The following is a 17,618-nucleotide window of genomic DNA, read 5'->3' on the forward strand; positions in this document are numbered from 1 at the left end:
ACTGTGGCTGGTTTGTAATCCCACTGTTCCACTCAAAGCACTTCTGCATTCCTGCCCCAGTACAGCCTATTCAGTTGTAAATTACCCTCCCTCAGGAGCCGGGAGAGGACAAAACTGCCTTTGGAGACTTTCCAGCACACACTGGAGGCTGACACAGCAAATTCTCAGATTACACAAAACTGCTGTCTCTGCTGCACTGTTGCCATTCGCAGACTTTTCTTGGAAGCCTGCGGGTTACAAGGTATTGCTGCTGTCCTCACCTGAAGGTGCCTGCCTCCTGGAGAGCACTGAGGTTGGAAGCCTCCCGAAGCACCCAGTTTCTTGGGTGAAGGGAATTTTCTTCTTGCTTCTTCAAAAGGTTAGAGAGACGAGCCTTTGTTATCTTCAGGAAAAAGGCTAGAAAACAACAGGGAACTTGCATTTTCTCTTCTGTTGGCATTGGATCCAAACCCAAATATCACACCAAGCACAGCATTTTACATTTGTTTCAATAATTGGCCAAGGGGGAAAAAAAAACAGCCACCAGAGCTAGTACAGCCAGAGAAAAAGCCACAATCTGAACTCCAGGAAAAGCCCTACAGCCACGAAAGGAGTGACAGACTGGAGCACAGACACACTCTTGGGAGATTGCCTGAGAGATCCACCTTGTCCACACTACAGCAAGGACCACTGACCTTTGGGTGCCCAGGGAATTAACTTGCATGTTTTGGTGGTCCCCTAGATGCTCAGGGACACTGCCTGCTGCAGCCAGGGAGCACATACCTTTCAAGTCATCTTCTTTGGACAGAAGGCCAAGGAGAATCTTAATTCGCTTTCTGCTTCGACTAAGATCTTCATTTTGGTCCCGTAGCATCCCCACAGCACTTTGTACACAGGTCCTCAGGAGTACAGTGGTGTCCAGGATTTCACTCTTCCCAGGAACAGCATGAAAACAAGTTTATTACTCCTCAGTTTTACACCCTTGCCCCCAACACATCCCTCTTAAAACGATTACAGTGCTCTCTAGAAAGGGCCTGTCCTCCTGCCATCCCATCTCCCAGTTTTCCTCTCATCTCAGGCTGCAAATCTAAGTTCTTCTTTTGCTATCAAGTACATGATGCAACTTCTGTGGCCCTTTCAAACTGGCATGCAACACAGCATTTGTGTTAAGACTCCTGTAGGGGGAAAATTCAGCAGTTCAGGAAAAAAAGCAGAAATGATAAGTGTGACTAGGCGACATATGCCCTCCCCACCTCAGTCAGAAAGCACAGAGAGCTGCAGCGGCAGGCTCAGCATCACAGTTCTCAAGTTCAGGGTGCAGAAAGACAACAGATGCTTTTAAAACTGATTTTTAAAAATTAGAGGCATGAAATGACTAAGGAATTAGAGGGTCCTTAAAACGGTTTACTTCTTTAATGATGCTGATTTTGATTGGGCTGCAGGGGGAGGAATTTGTGTCTGATCATTAGCATTCATGATGCAAATAATATTCCTGATGGATTTCAAGCAAATGGAGATGCAAAAGATGTCTTGCACCCAAGGATGACAAAGAGCAGAGAGCAATGTAGACAGCTGAGAAGCAAACAAATGTATTCTGAACTGACCTCAGAGTGCTCTGCTTCTGACACTGGTGTTTCAACCTCTACCTCGTTTTCCTCCTGTCCTTCTCCATTCACAGGCAGGGCTGCAACTAAGGTGTAGAATTTTTATTAGAAAGAAGCAGTACACTTCTGCATCAGTCAGGTAAGAATTTATTTAGCAACTGCATCCCAGAGCATCAGAACATCTGTCAGAGATCCATTATCACCTGTAGGAGTAGCTGAGATCCACCCCTCTAAACACAGCTACCGCTGCGAGGGCGGTCAAGCTTCATGCAGCAAAAGAACTGGAAGAAACGTGACACTCAGAGGTAATGAGCTCTACCAGAACCCTGTAAGGCCGTATGGTGAAAGGAAACAGTGTAAGAAAAAACTGAGGGCAAAGAAATAAATCTTTTGTGTCCTTCCTATAGGTTTAGGTGAACAGATCTATATTCACGCAGGTGAGAGATTCTCTGGAGTGACTCCTTGTCAGTGGTCTCTGCCATGCAGCACCTGCTGCCTCCCAAGCTGAGGCAGAGCACTCAGGGTGCTGAACAGTGCAAAGAGCATGTTTTTGTCAAAAGAAAAAGGGAAAACTACCAAATTAACTTACTTGAGGACCCAAAGTTGCAGTTCCGAACTAAATACAAATACAAGTGGGGAGCCATGTGGTGACCACCACAAAAAAGAGATGCTGAGCAGGGAAAATCATCAGATATCTTGTACCAGGCAAAGTTCCACTAGCACCAAGTCTGAGACTGCATCTCCCCTTTTCCTCACCAGCATATCAACACCACTGGCCGGTACAGCCAGCATGCAGCTCACCTTTGGTTTTACCTGGATCCTCACAGAACATCTGGCTGATGGTGAGGTTCTGCAGGGCGGTCATATCGGAGACCATGTCTTTGGATCTGCGGAGATCATCTATGTGCACTGACTGCCACAGTCCTACAGGCAGAGAAACAAAAATAATCATTTTGTGCCTGCAGCATGCTCTTCTAGAAGAGCTGCCCAAGAATTATCTCCCAGTACCTGTGGGCTGGCAGTTCACATTCAGAGATCGCTTACTCTCACTTCTTGATGTAGAAAGAGAAAGCAGGAATTCACTCTGAACATGCTAATGCACACTACCCCTACTGACGGGCCACGCACACTGCCTGGGCTTTGAGGCTCTTAGAACCCACCCCACACAGCAGGAACCTCGCTGCTGAAAGCAGAATACGTAAGCACGTACTCAGGAGCCTTCTGGAGGACAATATACAAATGCAGTTAGCATCATGTGTGTTTTCTGCTCTCCAGCTGACTAGAAAGAGGACCCATCTGTCAGTGGGCAAGGCAAGGTGCTCTCATGGAGGAGACTAGGACTCCAAGGTACTGAGTCCCTGCAGGGGCAGTCCCTGTGGGCAAGGGGAGCAGCTCTGACAACCCACAGGACACACTAATTCCAGATTTTAAGCATTAAAAAGGTGAACAAGAGAGATGTGGCTCTGGCACGTTTGCCTGAAGCCAGCTGTAGAGCAAGGCGCCACAGATGGCCAGACCCACCTCCATGGAACCCCACATAGGACGTTCCTCCTTCCACCCGGGAAAGCTTCACAATAAAGTAAACAAAGACAGAGACTTCTCCCAGGTCCACCTTGTTGATCTCATTAACAACAGTGTATCTGCAACACAGAGGAAATGCTGGTGACAGGTCAAAGACAGACAAAAGTTCATGGCCACAAGTCTTTCCTCTGTAAGGGAGGGCACACTTCTTCCCCCATACAGACATAAGCGACTCGCTCACCCCTTCCTCCCAGCCAGCAGCTGAGCCCACCGCCTCTAGCTATGCCTCAAGTGATACCCCTGATCCTCAGCTCTTCAGGACTTCTGCACCAATGGCAAGAATCCACACTTCAAAGGGGATTATCTGGTAATTTGACTCAGCTTAGTTTATTTTGACTTGGGTTATGAATTATTATTTGAAATACAATTAGTGCTTCTAGATTTGTTCCACTACAGAATAAACAAAGGATTACACATTCCTGATTCTGAAATCCCCACAACAGCCCTAATAATCGAATGGGGGTGTGGAGTCACAAGCAGAACAGCTAGCTGGGAACCACTTCACACTTGACTTACTTGGCTGAGGCGATGAGCTGGGCATTTTGAGAGCCATCTTCAAAGTCTGTCTGAATAATAAGGACTTTATTTCCTGATGTGGCATCAAGGAAATCTCTGAAGAGTGAAAAGGGATTTAAAAGAAGTCACTAAGTGTAAAAACAAAACATTAAAGACTGTAGTAGTCACTCCACATTAGCTTTGGCTGCTGCAGGCAGAAGGACAGATTAAAACACCCATCCTATAGAGATGGTATAACTTCAAAAACCAGTCTTGGTATGATGGAGCTAATACAGTTTGCAGCGAGCCAGCCCACTGTTCAGCACAGCATGGCCTCTCGCCTCCCTTTTCCACATGGGTTACTCCAAATGTTCTGCCCACACATCTCCCACCCAGACAACAGCCTATTCAGAGCAGGGTAATGCGAACCCAGACTCACCGGATGTCCTTCAGGAACGAGTACTCTGTGTCAAACTGCTGCAGGAACAGGATCTGAGGCCTTTGCACTTTACCCTGCACTTCTCTCTCCAGGGAAGCAGCGTCAGCACTGGTGAGGAGCCTCGAGAAGGTGGTGACCTGGGAGTGCAAGATGTAGGTTTGTTCTTCGCTCAGGAATGCAGTAGCGAGGCAGTAGAGACTTGCTCATCTATGCTCCCAGATGCTGCAAACTTTTGAGAGGACACTGCAAGATACTCACCTCTGTAAAGACCGTTTGGTACCCAGGCCCAGCGTGGACATGAGCTCGGAGGAAGTCTGCAAAAGACGTGTGTTGCTGCTGCTTGAAGTATATATTGGCCAGAGAATCTGCCATAAACAAACGCACCGAGTTGCCGAGGCGGATCACGGAGTCCGGGGTGGCACAGTTCAGCAGTGCCAGCTGGGCTTCTCTCTTCACGCAGGACATGAGCTTACTAGGAGGACACTCTGGTTTCAGCCTTTCCGTTGTCTGCAGGACCACGGAGGCGCAGGTGTTGGAGTGGTAGCCCACAAACACATCAGAAGGGCTGTATTTCTGCTTGTTTATGAAGTGCTCTTCTGTGTTGGCCGCAGTGAAATCGTGCACCCACTTCTTCAGCTCTTTCACAGTTTCCCTTTGCCCCTTGTCCAGGACAGTACTGATATCCAGGTAGTGCTTTTCCAGCCTGTTGATCAATGGGATGGGAAAGTGCTTATACACCACGTCCTTCTCCTCGATGACTATCAAACGGAACTTCGGGTGCACTCGGCACTTCACCCGGTGGGTGCCCAGTCCCAAATCAACGTACTTCTGGCCAGCCAGGTACACGTAGTATTGATTGAGGGCGTCGTAGAGGCTTTCATAAAGGTTTTGCAAGTTGAGGAGCACAACCATTTGGCCAGTTTCCATGCAGACCTTCACACGGTTGATGTTCCTGCATATCTGGGTATACTCTTGGTCCTTAGGGAAACCGGAGCCAAAGATAATTTCCGGCTGTTGTCGGGCAGTAAAAAAAACTTGCTGGAGGATCTGCAGTGCTGCATAATTCTCAGTCAACACAAGCAGGTACCTGCAATCACCATCCTGACCACTGCTGTAAATGTTTTTTCGGACTAGCTCAATTCTACTGATATCACGAGCGTGTATGTCTCCTTTTTCTGGTAACTGTGAGGTGAATATTTCCAAGGCATTGACATCATCTTTGCCACCAAAGTTACGAAGAACAACTTCAGCTATGTCTTGAGGCGTTGGGTCGCTTTTGGAGCTCTTGGCTAAGGCAAAAAACATCTTTATGAGGCTGTAGTAGTCACGCAGACCAAAGAACTCCCTGTCTTGGGCCTTGCAAATATTTTCGTATGCATCTGCAAAGTGACAAAAATACTGTTCGACCTTCTGCAAAGCCCCTCGTGCTGAGCAACAAATCCCCTTCGCACTTTCTATGAGCTCTTCTTTGCTGGGGTCACCACGTGAGACAAAGATGCCTCGATTCATTTTAGCAGGGTCCAAAGCCCAGTTGGAAATCCCAATGAAGCCAACCTTTTTGTGAGGAAGAGGGACATCATCTATGCAGCCATCTTCCAAAAGTGGATGCAAAGTCTTCAAGGGCATTTTGGGAGAATCTTCTGCCAGCCCAATCTCATCCAAAACCACCACTGAGACGTACTCCTCTAAGTTCTTCCCTTCCTGGAATCGAGCACAGTGCTTGAAAGTGCCTATGATACCCTCTGGAGTGGAGAGAGGGCTGCACTGAAAAGACACTAGATGGATCTGCTTCAGGTCCTTGAACAAATCTGAATGAGCTGCTTGGCCCTGCATAGCATCAGCCACAATGGTTTTTGCAAGGGATTTGGAGCTCCCAGGCTTCCCAACAAGAAAAAGAGGGATTTTCAACTCAATGCAGACGACCATCATAAAGACGTTTTCCTTCAAGGCCAAGTTTCTTGCTATGGTATCTCGGAGGTGCACGCCACTCAGGAACAAGTCCTGCATCAGGGAGATTTCTTCCAAAATCTTTTTCTGGGTATCATAAGGTTTTGGAAGGACCCGACTGATAGCACTCCTATACGCCTCCTTCTTTTCCAAGGACGCATGGTAGCAGACCCCGACTGCCAGCACTAAGGACCAGATAACGTTGTTCCTCTCAATGGTGCTCTTCGGTGCTCTCTTCTCAGCGAGGTACTTCTCCAGTTCCCTCAGCAGTAGCTCACTGCGCTTGTGAAACCACTTGAAGACTTCCATGCAGCGTTCCACATCCCGCAGGCTGACGAAGCTGCACTCATCGTCCCTCTGCCTCATGTATTGCTGGGAAGCAAAAAGCACTTCTGTGATTACCTCGGCTTCGCCCTGCCTCATGGGGACGTGCTCAGTAACTCTCTGTACAATCTGTTGTATGTACATTTTTTCAGTTAAGTTGTTCAGCTGCCCAAAATCCCACACCAACGGGATCATGCTGGGGGGGAGTGCGTGGACCCGGTACACAAGCTGTCTCAGTGGAATAGATCCAAGCTTATCCTTTGTCTCGTCTGCTTTGACACGGTAGCCCAGCCCGGCTAATTCCAGGCGTTGGATCATCTTTGGTGTGTGCTTACGATAAGGGTTGCAGGCTGCTATGATCTGTAAGCCAGAGCAAGAGGCCAAAGGCTTCCCCTGTACTGTGCGGTCACACAGAACTTCCTTGATGCTACTCACAGCCTCTGTCGTGTTGGCTTCATCAAAAAAGAGGACTGTGTCCAACCCGTGCTGCTCCTTATTGATTTTAGCAAGGGCTTCTGCTTCTTTGATCCTGGCATAAATCATCTCTGCAGTAGTACCTCCATGAACTTTTACAAGCTTCATGTTCTCTACCTCTACGTAGCTTCTGCGTAACTTGCACAGGAACTTTATAAGTCTGGTTTTCCCACAGCCAGTTTCTCCCATGATGACAACTGGGATGTTGCATCTGAAACGCATCTCAATCGCCAAGATTTTTAGCACATTGTCTGTTGTGAGTTCGTATGTCTCATCAGGTTCTATTACCCAGGGGATTCCCAACACCATGCAAAGCCTCTCTAGCTTCTCATGACGAGGCAACTCATCAAATGGAATATTGAAGGGAACTCTTTGGAGTAACAAGCCATTGTACAACCCTGAAGTCATGACGTTTCTCTTGATAACGTTGCCATTCAAAGGATTAATAGCATCAACCCCACCGCTGCCATTAGGCTGAAAGTGGAAACCAATGAATGTCATGGACACACGATCTTCATTGAAGAACAAATATGGATGAGGCTCAGACTCCCACTTCTTCCGAATGCGGAAAGGAAGAAGATCATCTTCTGCAACGTTGTCCAGGCTGGAGGCCCGCCTTCCTGAACTTTGATCAGAAATGTAGAGGGAGGGTGTTGCAAAATCCCTCGCCATTAAAATCATGAAGGTAACGACAAAATTTTTGAAACCTTGCAAAGTGTCCTGGATAAAGTCAGGGTTGCAAAAGACAGAAGATTCACAGTCTCTCAACTGAACATTGAGAAACCATGTGAAGTTTCGGAGCTCTGACCAGGAGGGATCCGTGATCCCGCAGTGCAGGAGGAAATGCTGCAGGCATTCTGCTGGGCTCCCTTCCACAGAGCACGCTTCGTAACAGAATGTGTCCAGATTGTACCCCTGGTCAAATCTTCTCAGGTACTGGAAAGGTCTCTGGAAAGCCTCGCTGCAAAATTCTTCCTCATCCATTCCTGGGTCTGAAACATCCCCAGACTGGTTCCCAAGTGTCTCCATTTCTAGTACTTCCTTGGGAGACTTGCACGTTACTTTAGGGAACACATCAAAGAAGTTATACTGCTGGCTTGCTGACATCTGGAGTAGAGGGAAAGAAAAGATGCCATTATAAAGCTGTAGTCCTAATCTTCTTCAGTTTGTTTTATCTGTTCTTAGCATTATTCTTGCCTTAAAATCACAGACCTAACTGAATAAGAGCAGCTAGCCTATACAACCATGGCACTTCTTCCCCTGTGTATCCCTTCTGATTAAAGTGCATCACAACAATTCATCCTATTTCCTCCTAGAGTCTCCTTCCTGTAACATTAGTCCTTCGTTAATCTCCAGCCCCTTCTCAGTGCTACCTTAAAGAAAATTAAACCAAAGAAACTGTTATTTATCCCTGTCACTTCTACACTCTGTTCTTATAGCTGCATTTAAGTATTTAGTACTTTCAAACATGCAAAGTAACATGAAGATTAGATTTTGCATTTTTATGTTTCCTATAAATGTTACAGTGGGGCCAGTGAGGCTTGGACTAACAGGCCTTCAGAAATTACCAACTCAAGCAATCCATGACAGATATAATTTACTGGTTTTAATATCACTTTGTAATGGAGATGCACAGCACACCCTGACACAAACAGGAATTCCTATGCTATGGTTGCAGTTATAGACTCTACAACTCACGTGCAGCTATATACAAGCATATGTGCAAAATGACTCAGAAATTCAAAGAAGTCGAGTATTGCTGCGTACGTACATGTCTTGCTGCTTTCTTTGGCACTGGCGATACCTCAAGGATTTCAATGATATACAAATGGCACTTCTGTCTTAGCCACATATTGCCATTATTATCTGTCAGATACTGCAGAACCAACAGCTTGAATAGAAACTCTGGAATTCCACTTTGTACCTATCGCAAGAAGAGACACAAAGGCATTTCCTCTTTATTTACTCATCATAACTTCACAGGATCATAGAACAGTTGAGGGTGGAAAGGATCTCTGGAGACCATCTTGTCCAATCGCCCTGCTCAAAGCAGGCTCAGCTAGAGCAGGTTACCCAAGACCATGTCCAGTCAGGTTTGTAGTATCTCAAAGGCTGGAGACTCTACAGCTTCTCTGGGCAACCTGTTCCAGGGTTCAATCACCTTGGTGGTGAAGAGCTCTTTATGTTACCTGCTTACACAATAATTAGAAAATACAACCTAGTGAAATGGCTTACTAAGAAACAAAAGCTTTAAAGAAACAACTTCTGCAAGGATCCACACAGAACTTCTAGGACCAGGCAGCTGTGGGAGGGATGTACTTACTGAAGAGGTGATATCAAAATGGAATATCATGGGCTTTGTCTGGTGTTTCCCCTTCAGAAAAGGCAGAAGAGATTTTAGCACTTTATCTTCATCCAGTTCTGGTTCAATTAGTCTGATGGTTTTTAGAAGTTCTGTAGAGTCAGGCTGCTCTTCTTGCAGTCTCTCGTGTATCCTCTTCACATACAGAGATTTCCCTGTTACCATAAAAAAACACCAAAAGAATTAAAGCCATCAATATCAAATACATCATATTAAGGTCATAATAGAAAGAAGTCAAATGCTTAAGTACCCTATCCTCTGAAATCTCTGAACCTTCCTAAAAGGCAGAGAGAGACAGCATCTTTGTGTTTAATAGCACTTGATGGATGTTCCTCTCATTACTATATCTAATCACTTTTTAAGCCTGTGCAAAGCTTTGGATTCCACAATTTAACTACGCACTGTTTGAAGAACCACCTCCTTCTGTTTGCTTTTCAGACTGCCAAGGAGTTTTACTTAATGTCCTCTAGCTTTTTAAGAGACAGCCAACAATCATTTCCTATGCAAAAAAAACAGGCAGGCTTTACAACTCTTGTCCCATCTCACATATATTTTCCTGCAGGCATATTTTAATCTCAGGAGGTCAGATTCATCTTATCCAGCATCAGCCATCTAGTTTAGGTTAATGATGTAAGTCAGTGGAAAGAGACATGTATCAGATTAGCAAGATGAACCGTCTATCTCAGGACAAGATGAGCTGTCCTTACAGCTTTCACCTCACTCCACTGACTATAGCCTGAACCTTTCTTTTTCACTAGATGCTCATCACTTGGGCAGAAAACCTGGCAAGGTGAACACCACTCTGTTTTTAACACTCAGCAGACCCCGCTTTGCATGTGACATCTTACCCACGCCAGCTCTTTTGGAGGACACAATCCCCACACACATATTGTCCTTGAACACAGAAGCAGCCGAGCTCGAGGGCTGAGCGACTCTGTAGTGGTGCTGAAGGTACCGCTGGATTTCAGCTAGTGGCCTCTGGGGTATCATGTGCACTTTGTACTGGCTGAAGGCAGAAGGGATGTAGCTGTGCTCCCTCTCACAGTTGCACAGAATGATGAGGCGATAGGTGCTGTTGTAGCGCTGCAGGTGCTGGAACAGCTCCTCTGCTCTGCAGCTGACATCGTAACTCAGCTCATCTGCGTACAGCATGGTGTAAATTTTCTCCCCTCCGCTGCAGGGAATGAGGCACCTCCTGAGGAAAAGCCCCACTTGCTCAGCAGTGGTCTGAGGAGTGCACAGGAGAACTTCGTCAAAAGTGGGAAGGGGCTGGTTGGGGCTGTTCATGTAAATAGCCAGAGCAGATGTGAGCACCTCAGAGCGAGGGCATGTGATGAGGTTGGGCTGACCAACGTACAGAAGATCCTGTGGGAAGTCTCGTGTGACATGCTCTCTCTCCCAGCTGGCCAGATTCTTCAGCCACCCACCAAGCATATCAATATCTAGGCAGCTGGGAAGGAAGGAGCTCATGTCGCTCATGTAGCACTCCCAGATGCACTTCAGCCGTGCAGTCAGGTCCTTCTCCCCATCCAGCATCACTTGGAAGTCAGAAGTAGCCTTCCTTGAGCTGGGAGGCACCTCACTCCTGGAGGCTCTAAGGACATCCTGCTCAGTGCAGTTGTGTTTTAGGAATGAAAGCATCATCAGGGCACCCTGGCTGGGCACCCCCTGCCCCAGTTCTGTGCACAAATAGACCAGCTGCTCAGCAGTGTAGTAGTTCAAGTAGAAATGCTGGAATCGTTTTTCATACATGAAGCTTTTCCAGTTCTCCAGGAAACTCTCCATCGTCTTACAGAGGCCTGGGAGCACAGCTGCCAAATCTCCGTGCCCTTCTAGCACGGGGATCAGTCCCAAAGAGAAGTCTATAAGAACACATGATTCTCTTTTGGGTGAACAATACACCTGAGCGAGCCAGGAGCGGATGAGCATGTTCCCAGCTGAATAAAGGTCTATAAAGGCCTGTGCAAGTCTTTGGACATTGAAAAAGATCTGTGTGAGGATAGAGGAGAGAAAAAAAAACCACTAAGCTGATTTACCGAGACAAGTCCGTCATGAAACCACAGGAAAGACTTTCAATCAAAATAAAGGCTTTGGTCCCAAGCCAGGTGTGTCAGGCATTGTACAGCAACAAAAGACTCCACGTTTTTTTAACAGCAGTATCCCCAGAAGACTGTAAGGAATCCCCAGCTTGCTACAAAGCACAGCAACCCTCCCAGCCAGGAGCATCCCCAGTGGAGCCAGAGAATGAGGGTACCAGCCCGCTGTCCAGTCACCAGCTTAGATCCTTCTTACCAGGGCACTAAAGAGGTAGGAACAACTATCTGTCTGCTACTATTCATCCCCAGCACCTCAGCTGTAAACTACAGTCTTAAAAGCTGATATTCAAGGCAAAATCCAACCCCAGCCTCAACAGCAGTAACCCATTGGGTTTGAAATCTGACCTCAGAGAACTTCTCCACCTCCAAGCCTTGCTCTCCCTTTGCAGACATGAGCATGAGTTTGTTCTGCAGTTCACGGAGCTCTGCCAGAGAGTATTTCCATGATGCTTCATTATCCCCAGAGCGCCCTGGGAGGGTGAAGTGCAGGACATTGTCCAGAGAAACCTGCCAGAGAACAAGTCATTAGTGCTGATGTGCACTGAGGTTCCACTCCTGAGGCAGTGCTATGCCTGGCAAGGGGAGCACTTAGGAGGCAGCAGCCCCCAAAAAGGAACTGTGCAAAGTGGGAGAAAAGCTACAGCACATTCCTGACAGTCACCAACATGACAGCAGTGTTATCTGCAGGAGGGGAGGGAAAGCCAAGCAGTCTCACCTTTTGGCCATCAGCTGGTGCTCTGAGAACATATATTCCTCTGCTGTTGATAGCAGCTGCCAGCGACAGCGACGACAACTCCACAGACCCGTGGCTCTCTTTCACTGTTTTCAGCCACTCCAAGTGCTGAGCTGAAGCACGCTGTGGGAAGAGAAGACATGGCACTGCCCTAACCACTCTGACTTGGCACTTCTTCCCAGGATTACATCTGTGTCCAGTACAAACAGCTTGGACTGGCATAAGAGCTTCAGAATGGGGAAGGACGAAAGGAATGACTACAGGCCACAGCCTGATCCTTCTGCACAGCTGTTCTTTACCAGCACCACGGGAGGCTGAACAAACAGAGCTCACTGTGCTTCAGTGCCTCTTGCTGTAGAAACACACCCTGCTGCAAAGAATAAGACAGAGCTCCCAGGCATCTGCTTCCCTCTTCTGCATCATCATTCAAACTCTTGCAAGAGCGAAGCTACACTATGTCACACCTAAAAGCCTCAGCAGTGCCATGCAGAAGTCTGTGCTATACCAGTTGCAGTTGCTGCAGTGAATTTTTGTGCCACGGAAACATAAGACATTTTTCTTCCAATAACAAGAGCTGCTGTGATGTCCCCGCATAAGTACAATTTGCCCTGTGCAGTCAATCTTCCAGCCCCTCTCAGAAGCCAGAAACACAAGAAGATGCAGAGAGGACCTGCTCCAGCAGAACTCACCAGTTTCTTGGGAAGATTCTCATCACTGTCCAGGGCTCGCCACAGCTTCTTCAAGCAGCGCATGAAGTCCTCAAATCCTGACTCTTGCCTAAGCTCGTAGAGCAGGGAAGAGTAGCCATGCACAGTGTCATGGAAACACGCCACACGGTCTACATCCATGTCATTCTCCCCAGCAGAGATGGAGGCCAAGTCTACAAATACCTTCAGCTCATTTATGTCTTAAATGAGATAAACACACGAATGAACAACAAATGAGGCAGCTTTAATGCAATTCCACATCACCACCTTTTACAGAAATGCAGAAAGCAAGCCTTTGAACAGCATCTCCTGTGCAACTTCCCCCACCCATCCTGCCAGCAACTTTACTAGGTGATTCATCCAATTAATGACATCTTTGGCCCTGGCTTTTCTCCACATTGCCAGAACAGCAGATTCGCAGCCAGGATGGAAGCCACGCAAAGGGGGTGTCTATCTCTGCATGTAAGACAACTGAGCTGGCAGACACACAACTCAGACCGCTGCCATCCTGTTAAAGGGGTGGCCTCTGTTCTCTTAAATAACCAGTCTGAAGAGTGGCAGTTAACACAAGCCTTCAGACCAAGCCCAGCTACCGTACAGGGTGGCTACTGTGTGCTGCACGAGACTACTGTGGCACGGGCATGTTTAAAGGGACTACTTCATAGCATGTTCCACACCGAAACCCATAAGAGATGCTTGTAACTATCAATACCAGAAGCCATGAAGGCATAAAGCAGATGGGTCCAGGACATGGCATTCCTTCTGCCCTGCCCCAAAACTGCCATCCCTCCTAGTACTATCTGCCTAATTCCTGGGTGAGCGGCACACACCTTTCAGTGCTTCTCTGACCCAGCAGACAAACTCCTTCTGCTGGGCCAGCTCCCTCAGACACCCACGACGGTTCACAGTGATCCCCTGCAGCAGTGTCTTGGCATCCATAAGCTCAGGGCTGATGGAGTCCAGCTTTTGTGTCTTGTATGATTCAAGCTTTTCTGTCTAGAAAGGAAGCAGTGCAAACATTTAGGCTGAAAATGGGAAATACAACCTGTTCTCCAGCAGGGAAAGGAAATCCCTCTGCAAATCCACATCCCAAACAGAGGAATACCATCTTCTCTCTTTTAAGAAAGGTTATACAAAAGCACTTTGAACACTTAATTTTTTATCTCAATTAAGCATTTTGGGACAAGGAATGCTCTTGACAGACTGGGATGGACTTGCGGGAAGGTTCAGATTTACCCAGGCTTTCTAGCCAACACCCTGACAGTACAGAGCTGAATAAGTGGGTACTTACTATGTTCAACAAGTTTTCCAGGATACTGAAGTCACCAGAGAGGTTTAAACTCTCTTTGACATTGGCAATGATCTTCGCAGCATCAAAAGTTAAATGCATCTCATGGTATTGCTGGATCTGCTGAAATCGCTGATCAACCCAGTCTCTGGCTTCTCCAGGCCTAAGGTTACATATGGTATTTAGTTCAGTTCTGATATCGTCAGGATGATTTGTGAACTCCTGAAAGATTCTATCAACTGCAAAAAGCGTGATACTTCCAGATCTGAGATCATCATACAAACTTTCATAGCTCTCAAAACAAGGGGAGATCAGACCGCTGAAAACATTCCCAAGGTCCAATGCAGGAACAATGTCATCCTCCTCCTCCTCTTCCTCCTCCTTCTCCTCCTCTACTGAAATCTCATACTTCTCTCCTGCCTTCTGTGCTGCTTCCTCCCAGAACTGCTGGAAGATCAGGCTGTCCTTAAAAGAGTGCATTTTCTCGGCAAATTCTTTGAGCTTTGGGCTCAAGCTGTAGTAGGTCTGTAGGGGACTCCTTCCCACATTCACAACTGTGTTTAGTCTTTTTGAGCGAAGATCTTCAGAGTGTTGACACTCCACTTCACCTACATCCACTTTAAAACAGAGAGAGAGATCAGAGACAGAGCAGATGTCTAGCCTGCGTCCAGTTTACTTCATCTAATCCACCAAGTCACAAAATGCTGTTGGGCGTGTGGACCCCTACAAACACCATTTGATGCATAAGCACTCATTTGATCCCTCAAATGCTCTAGGTTTGCTTCCTCCACCCCTCCTCATCCTTGCTGTGGTTTAGAATAAAAACTGTTTACAAAGCCTAGTCGTTTTCAAAGAAAATTATGTTGCCACTTCCAAATTGCTCCCCCCAAACACTACCTTTCACAGATGCCTGCACCTTCCTGCACATGCTCAGAAAGGTTCCTATTGCTTTTTTCTCTTTTCTGAGAAGTGTTACTTCCTCTTGCCTCCTCTGCAGCAATTCTCTCAGTTCTCTCTGGAGTCTTTCTTTGTCTTCACGGGACAGCTGCTGGTGCTCTGAAAGGAAACTCATCTGTAGTCACAAGGCAGATGCTTCCCACCCCCTGCACCCATAACTCAGGCTTGGATTTGCAGAGTCACAAACACCACAGTGAAATGCAGACAAAACAAGTGAGCTGGGAGCTCCATATAAAGGACAAAGACAAGGCAGCACTGCTAACTGCTGAGGCACCTGATTAGCATCACTAATCACTGAAGCAGGTCAACAGAGTAGGCCATAGATCACTACAATGATGCCATAAGCCAACAATGCCACCTTTGAATGGCATTCTTACTTATCTCCCAGATACAGATGAACTGTTTCTCATGCTGGAAAATCTCTTCCAGATGTTTCACAAGGATACACCCTTTCTGGATGTCGTTGGTGACACTCATAAACACAGAGTCTGCTGTGGCCATTGCATTCTTTGCTTCATCTGTAAGTTTTTCCAGGAGCTTTGTGTTTGTTCCTGTTCCAGAAACAAAGCATGTAAAGCCTAGGTCAGCCCTGCTTCACGAAAACTAGGCAGAATCAATAACTATTCAGCGTCATGATAGAGTCCTTCCATTTCCCATTCGAATCCCTACCCAAAAGCCTGTGAACTCATCATACCACCCTCCAACCCCTCATGTTTTCCTGAACAGAAACAGCCAGGATCTCAGGAGAGCAATTCAGAAACCTTCCTATTGAGAGCCCATAACCAAAACCTGTGGGGGAAACACAAGCCATTTCGATCCATTCACATGACAAACACTTGCATTTTTGTGTAGCAATAACTTATTAGAACTTCTCAGAGAAAGAATTCATGTTCTACAAACCCACTTGATCTACAGGTTCAGCAGTCCAGTACAAACCCTGAACTGGCTGCAGATTAGCACAAGAGGAATACCAGCTCCCTCTTCTTAGCCTTTCCTCTCCAAAAACAGGCTGAGTACCTTCAGCTTTGAGATAGGGAATAAAACAAGAGCAGGGCAATGTTTATATATTTGTTTGCTGCTCTGCAAAGGGGGAGTGGCAAGGCAGACAACAGCTTTTCATAGACTCCTTTAGATAGAACTAACAGCCATACCATTAAAGCTGAAGATATGTTTGATGTCAGGCCACGTAAGCAGGTGGTGCAAGATCTCATCAAAATCAGCCGCAGACTGCCCGCTCTTGATCGGCCATGACTTCACAATAATGGTTGACACAAGCTGGCTGAATCGGCCCATGTTGTAGGAAGATATCTTCCCGAGGAGATTGCTCTGAGTCTGCACAAGGCATACAAGGCAGAGGGGAGGAATGCATCAGCGGTTTGGATTATACCACGTCCACTGGGTCAGGCCCTGATGTCAAAAAGTCACGCTTCTGGAATACGCTGAGGCATGTTCCAAACCAGCCGTATGACATGCCTGACACCAGAAGCCATGGTGGCAAAAGCATTTCAGGTATTTTTCATGGACCCTTTATAAGTGGATCCTCATTTCCTGATCTCTTGTCAATATTTTTTTTGGTGGTTTAACAAACTGAAACAATCCACAGCAACTCAAGCAATGAGAGACTGAATGTGCAGCTCTCCTTCCACCACAATGCACATCCCTATACTATGCAACAGGATTTCTGTGCAACAGGAAATTTGACTTTTCCTTTTCCTACCTTGAGGGAAAATACAATACCTGGCAAGCTGCAGTTACAGCCTCTGTGGCACAATTACGGAAACACCACTCAATGGACGAGTCAAGATGGGTAAATTGGTTGTGCTGGCAGCAGTAGACTAGGATTTGGTTAACTGGAGGCTCCTATAGGGCAAAAGGGAGATTTCTTATCAACTTGAAGTTTCCAAAGCATTTCTTCTGACAGCATGGAGTGCAGCTATTAAGACAATAAAAGGAACTAAATAAAAAAACTTAAGTTTCCTAGTGGAGCCAAGCATCCGCCCATTTATCAGGGCCTGGAAGAGAGATGAAACAAATAAATGCTTGGAGAATCTTTTAGATTGTTTCTGTCTAAAAATGTGTGATAACTTAATATGTATCTCTCCAAGCCAAGCTTCCACCAGGAAATATTTGTTTCCTGATTATACCATGAAAATCAATGGCTTAAAGAATTTTGCAACCGCTGTAGAAAGGAGATGAGGAGATATAAAAGTTCAATTTAGAAGGGACCTAGACAGTGTGTGCATTTGGGAGCCTGGACAACACAATTTCTGCACAATGAATGAAAAGAGACAAGCGTCAACTTTGCTTCCGTAAGTCCCTGGGTGCTTACTTGACACCCACTGTTTCTTAAAACTACAGGGGTGGTAATTGCTCAAAATGTGCAATTTCCTTTAAAGCATCAGAGTATCAGTCACTGCTAGAAGCAGAGCAGCACTGCAGCCAGGCTAGCAGGCCACTGGAGTCTCTGACACCAAGAATACAGCATGGTACAGTTTCATGTCCAATTTTTGAGCCTCCAGAACATGGTTTGTAACAGCAATGGCAACTTTTTATGACCAAAGCCACAGTGTTTTCCCATGCCCATTCAGGCTCTAGAAGCTCATCTCTAAACCCAGCAGAAGACTGTCTATCC

The 17,618-nt window shown here is 46.5% G+C and overlaps 1 protein-coding gene across 2 annotated transcripts in view; it reads right to left on the bottom strand.

The window, feature by feature from the left end:
• The window catches only part of RNF213 (ring finger protein 213), a 51,612-nt gene that overhangs the window by 19,147 nt on the left and 14,847 nt on the right, over positions 1 to 17,618 (bottom strand). For both annotated transcript variants that reach the window (XM_068413002.1, XM_068413001.1), the window contains exons 18-37: positions 16,724 to 16,846; positions 16,138 to 16,318; positions 15,364 to 15,537; positions 14,927 to 15,085; positions 14,033 to 14,646; positions 13,572 to 13,737; positions 12,724 to 12,941; positions 12,017 to 12,157; positions 11,647 to 11,808; positions 10,054 to 11,194; positions 9,167 to 9,360; positions 8,615 to 8,767; positions 4,357 to 7,950; positions 4,099 to 4,235; positions 3,681 to 3,776; positions 3,105 to 3,223; positions 2,385 to 2,507; positions 1,584 to 1,669; positions 763 to 910; positions 261 to 396 (exon numbers count right to left, since the gene is read on the bottom strand). In XM_068413002.1, the coding sequence (XP_068269103.1) occupies positions 261 to 396; positions 763 to 910; positions 1,584 to 1,669; positions 2,385 to 2,507; positions 3,105 to 3,223; positions 3,681 to 3,776; positions 4,099 to 4,235; positions 4,357 to 7,950; positions 8,615 to 8,767; positions 9,167 to 9,360; positions 10,054 to 11,194; positions 11,647 to 11,808; positions 12,017 to 12,157; positions 12,724 to 12,941; positions 13,572 to 13,737; positions 14,033 to 14,646; positions 14,927 to 15,085; positions 15,364 to 15,537; positions 16,138 to 16,318; positions 16,724 to 16,846 (7,865 nt within the window). The remainder of the gene's footprint in view (positions 1 to 260; positions 397 to 762; positions 911 to 1,583; positions 1,670 to 2,384; positions 2,508 to 3,104; positions 3,224 to 3,680; positions 3,777 to 4,098; positions 4,236 to 4,356; positions 7,951 to 8,614; positions 8,768 to 9,166; positions 9,361 to 10,053; positions 11,195 to 11,646; positions 11,809 to 12,016; positions 12,158 to 12,723; positions 12,942 to 13,571; positions 13,738 to 14,032; positions 14,647 to 14,926; positions 15,086 to 15,363; positions 15,538 to 16,137; positions 16,319 to 16,723; positions 16,847 to 17,618) is intronic.

This window comes from Nyctibius grandis, chromosome 15, assembly GCF_013368605.1.
Source record: "Nyctibius grandis isolate bNycGra1 chromosome 15, bNycGra1.pri, whole genome shotgun sequence".
Taxonomy (NCBI): Eukaryota; Metazoa; Chordata; class Aves; order Nyctibiiformes; family Nyctibiidae; genus Nyctibius; species Nyctibius grandis.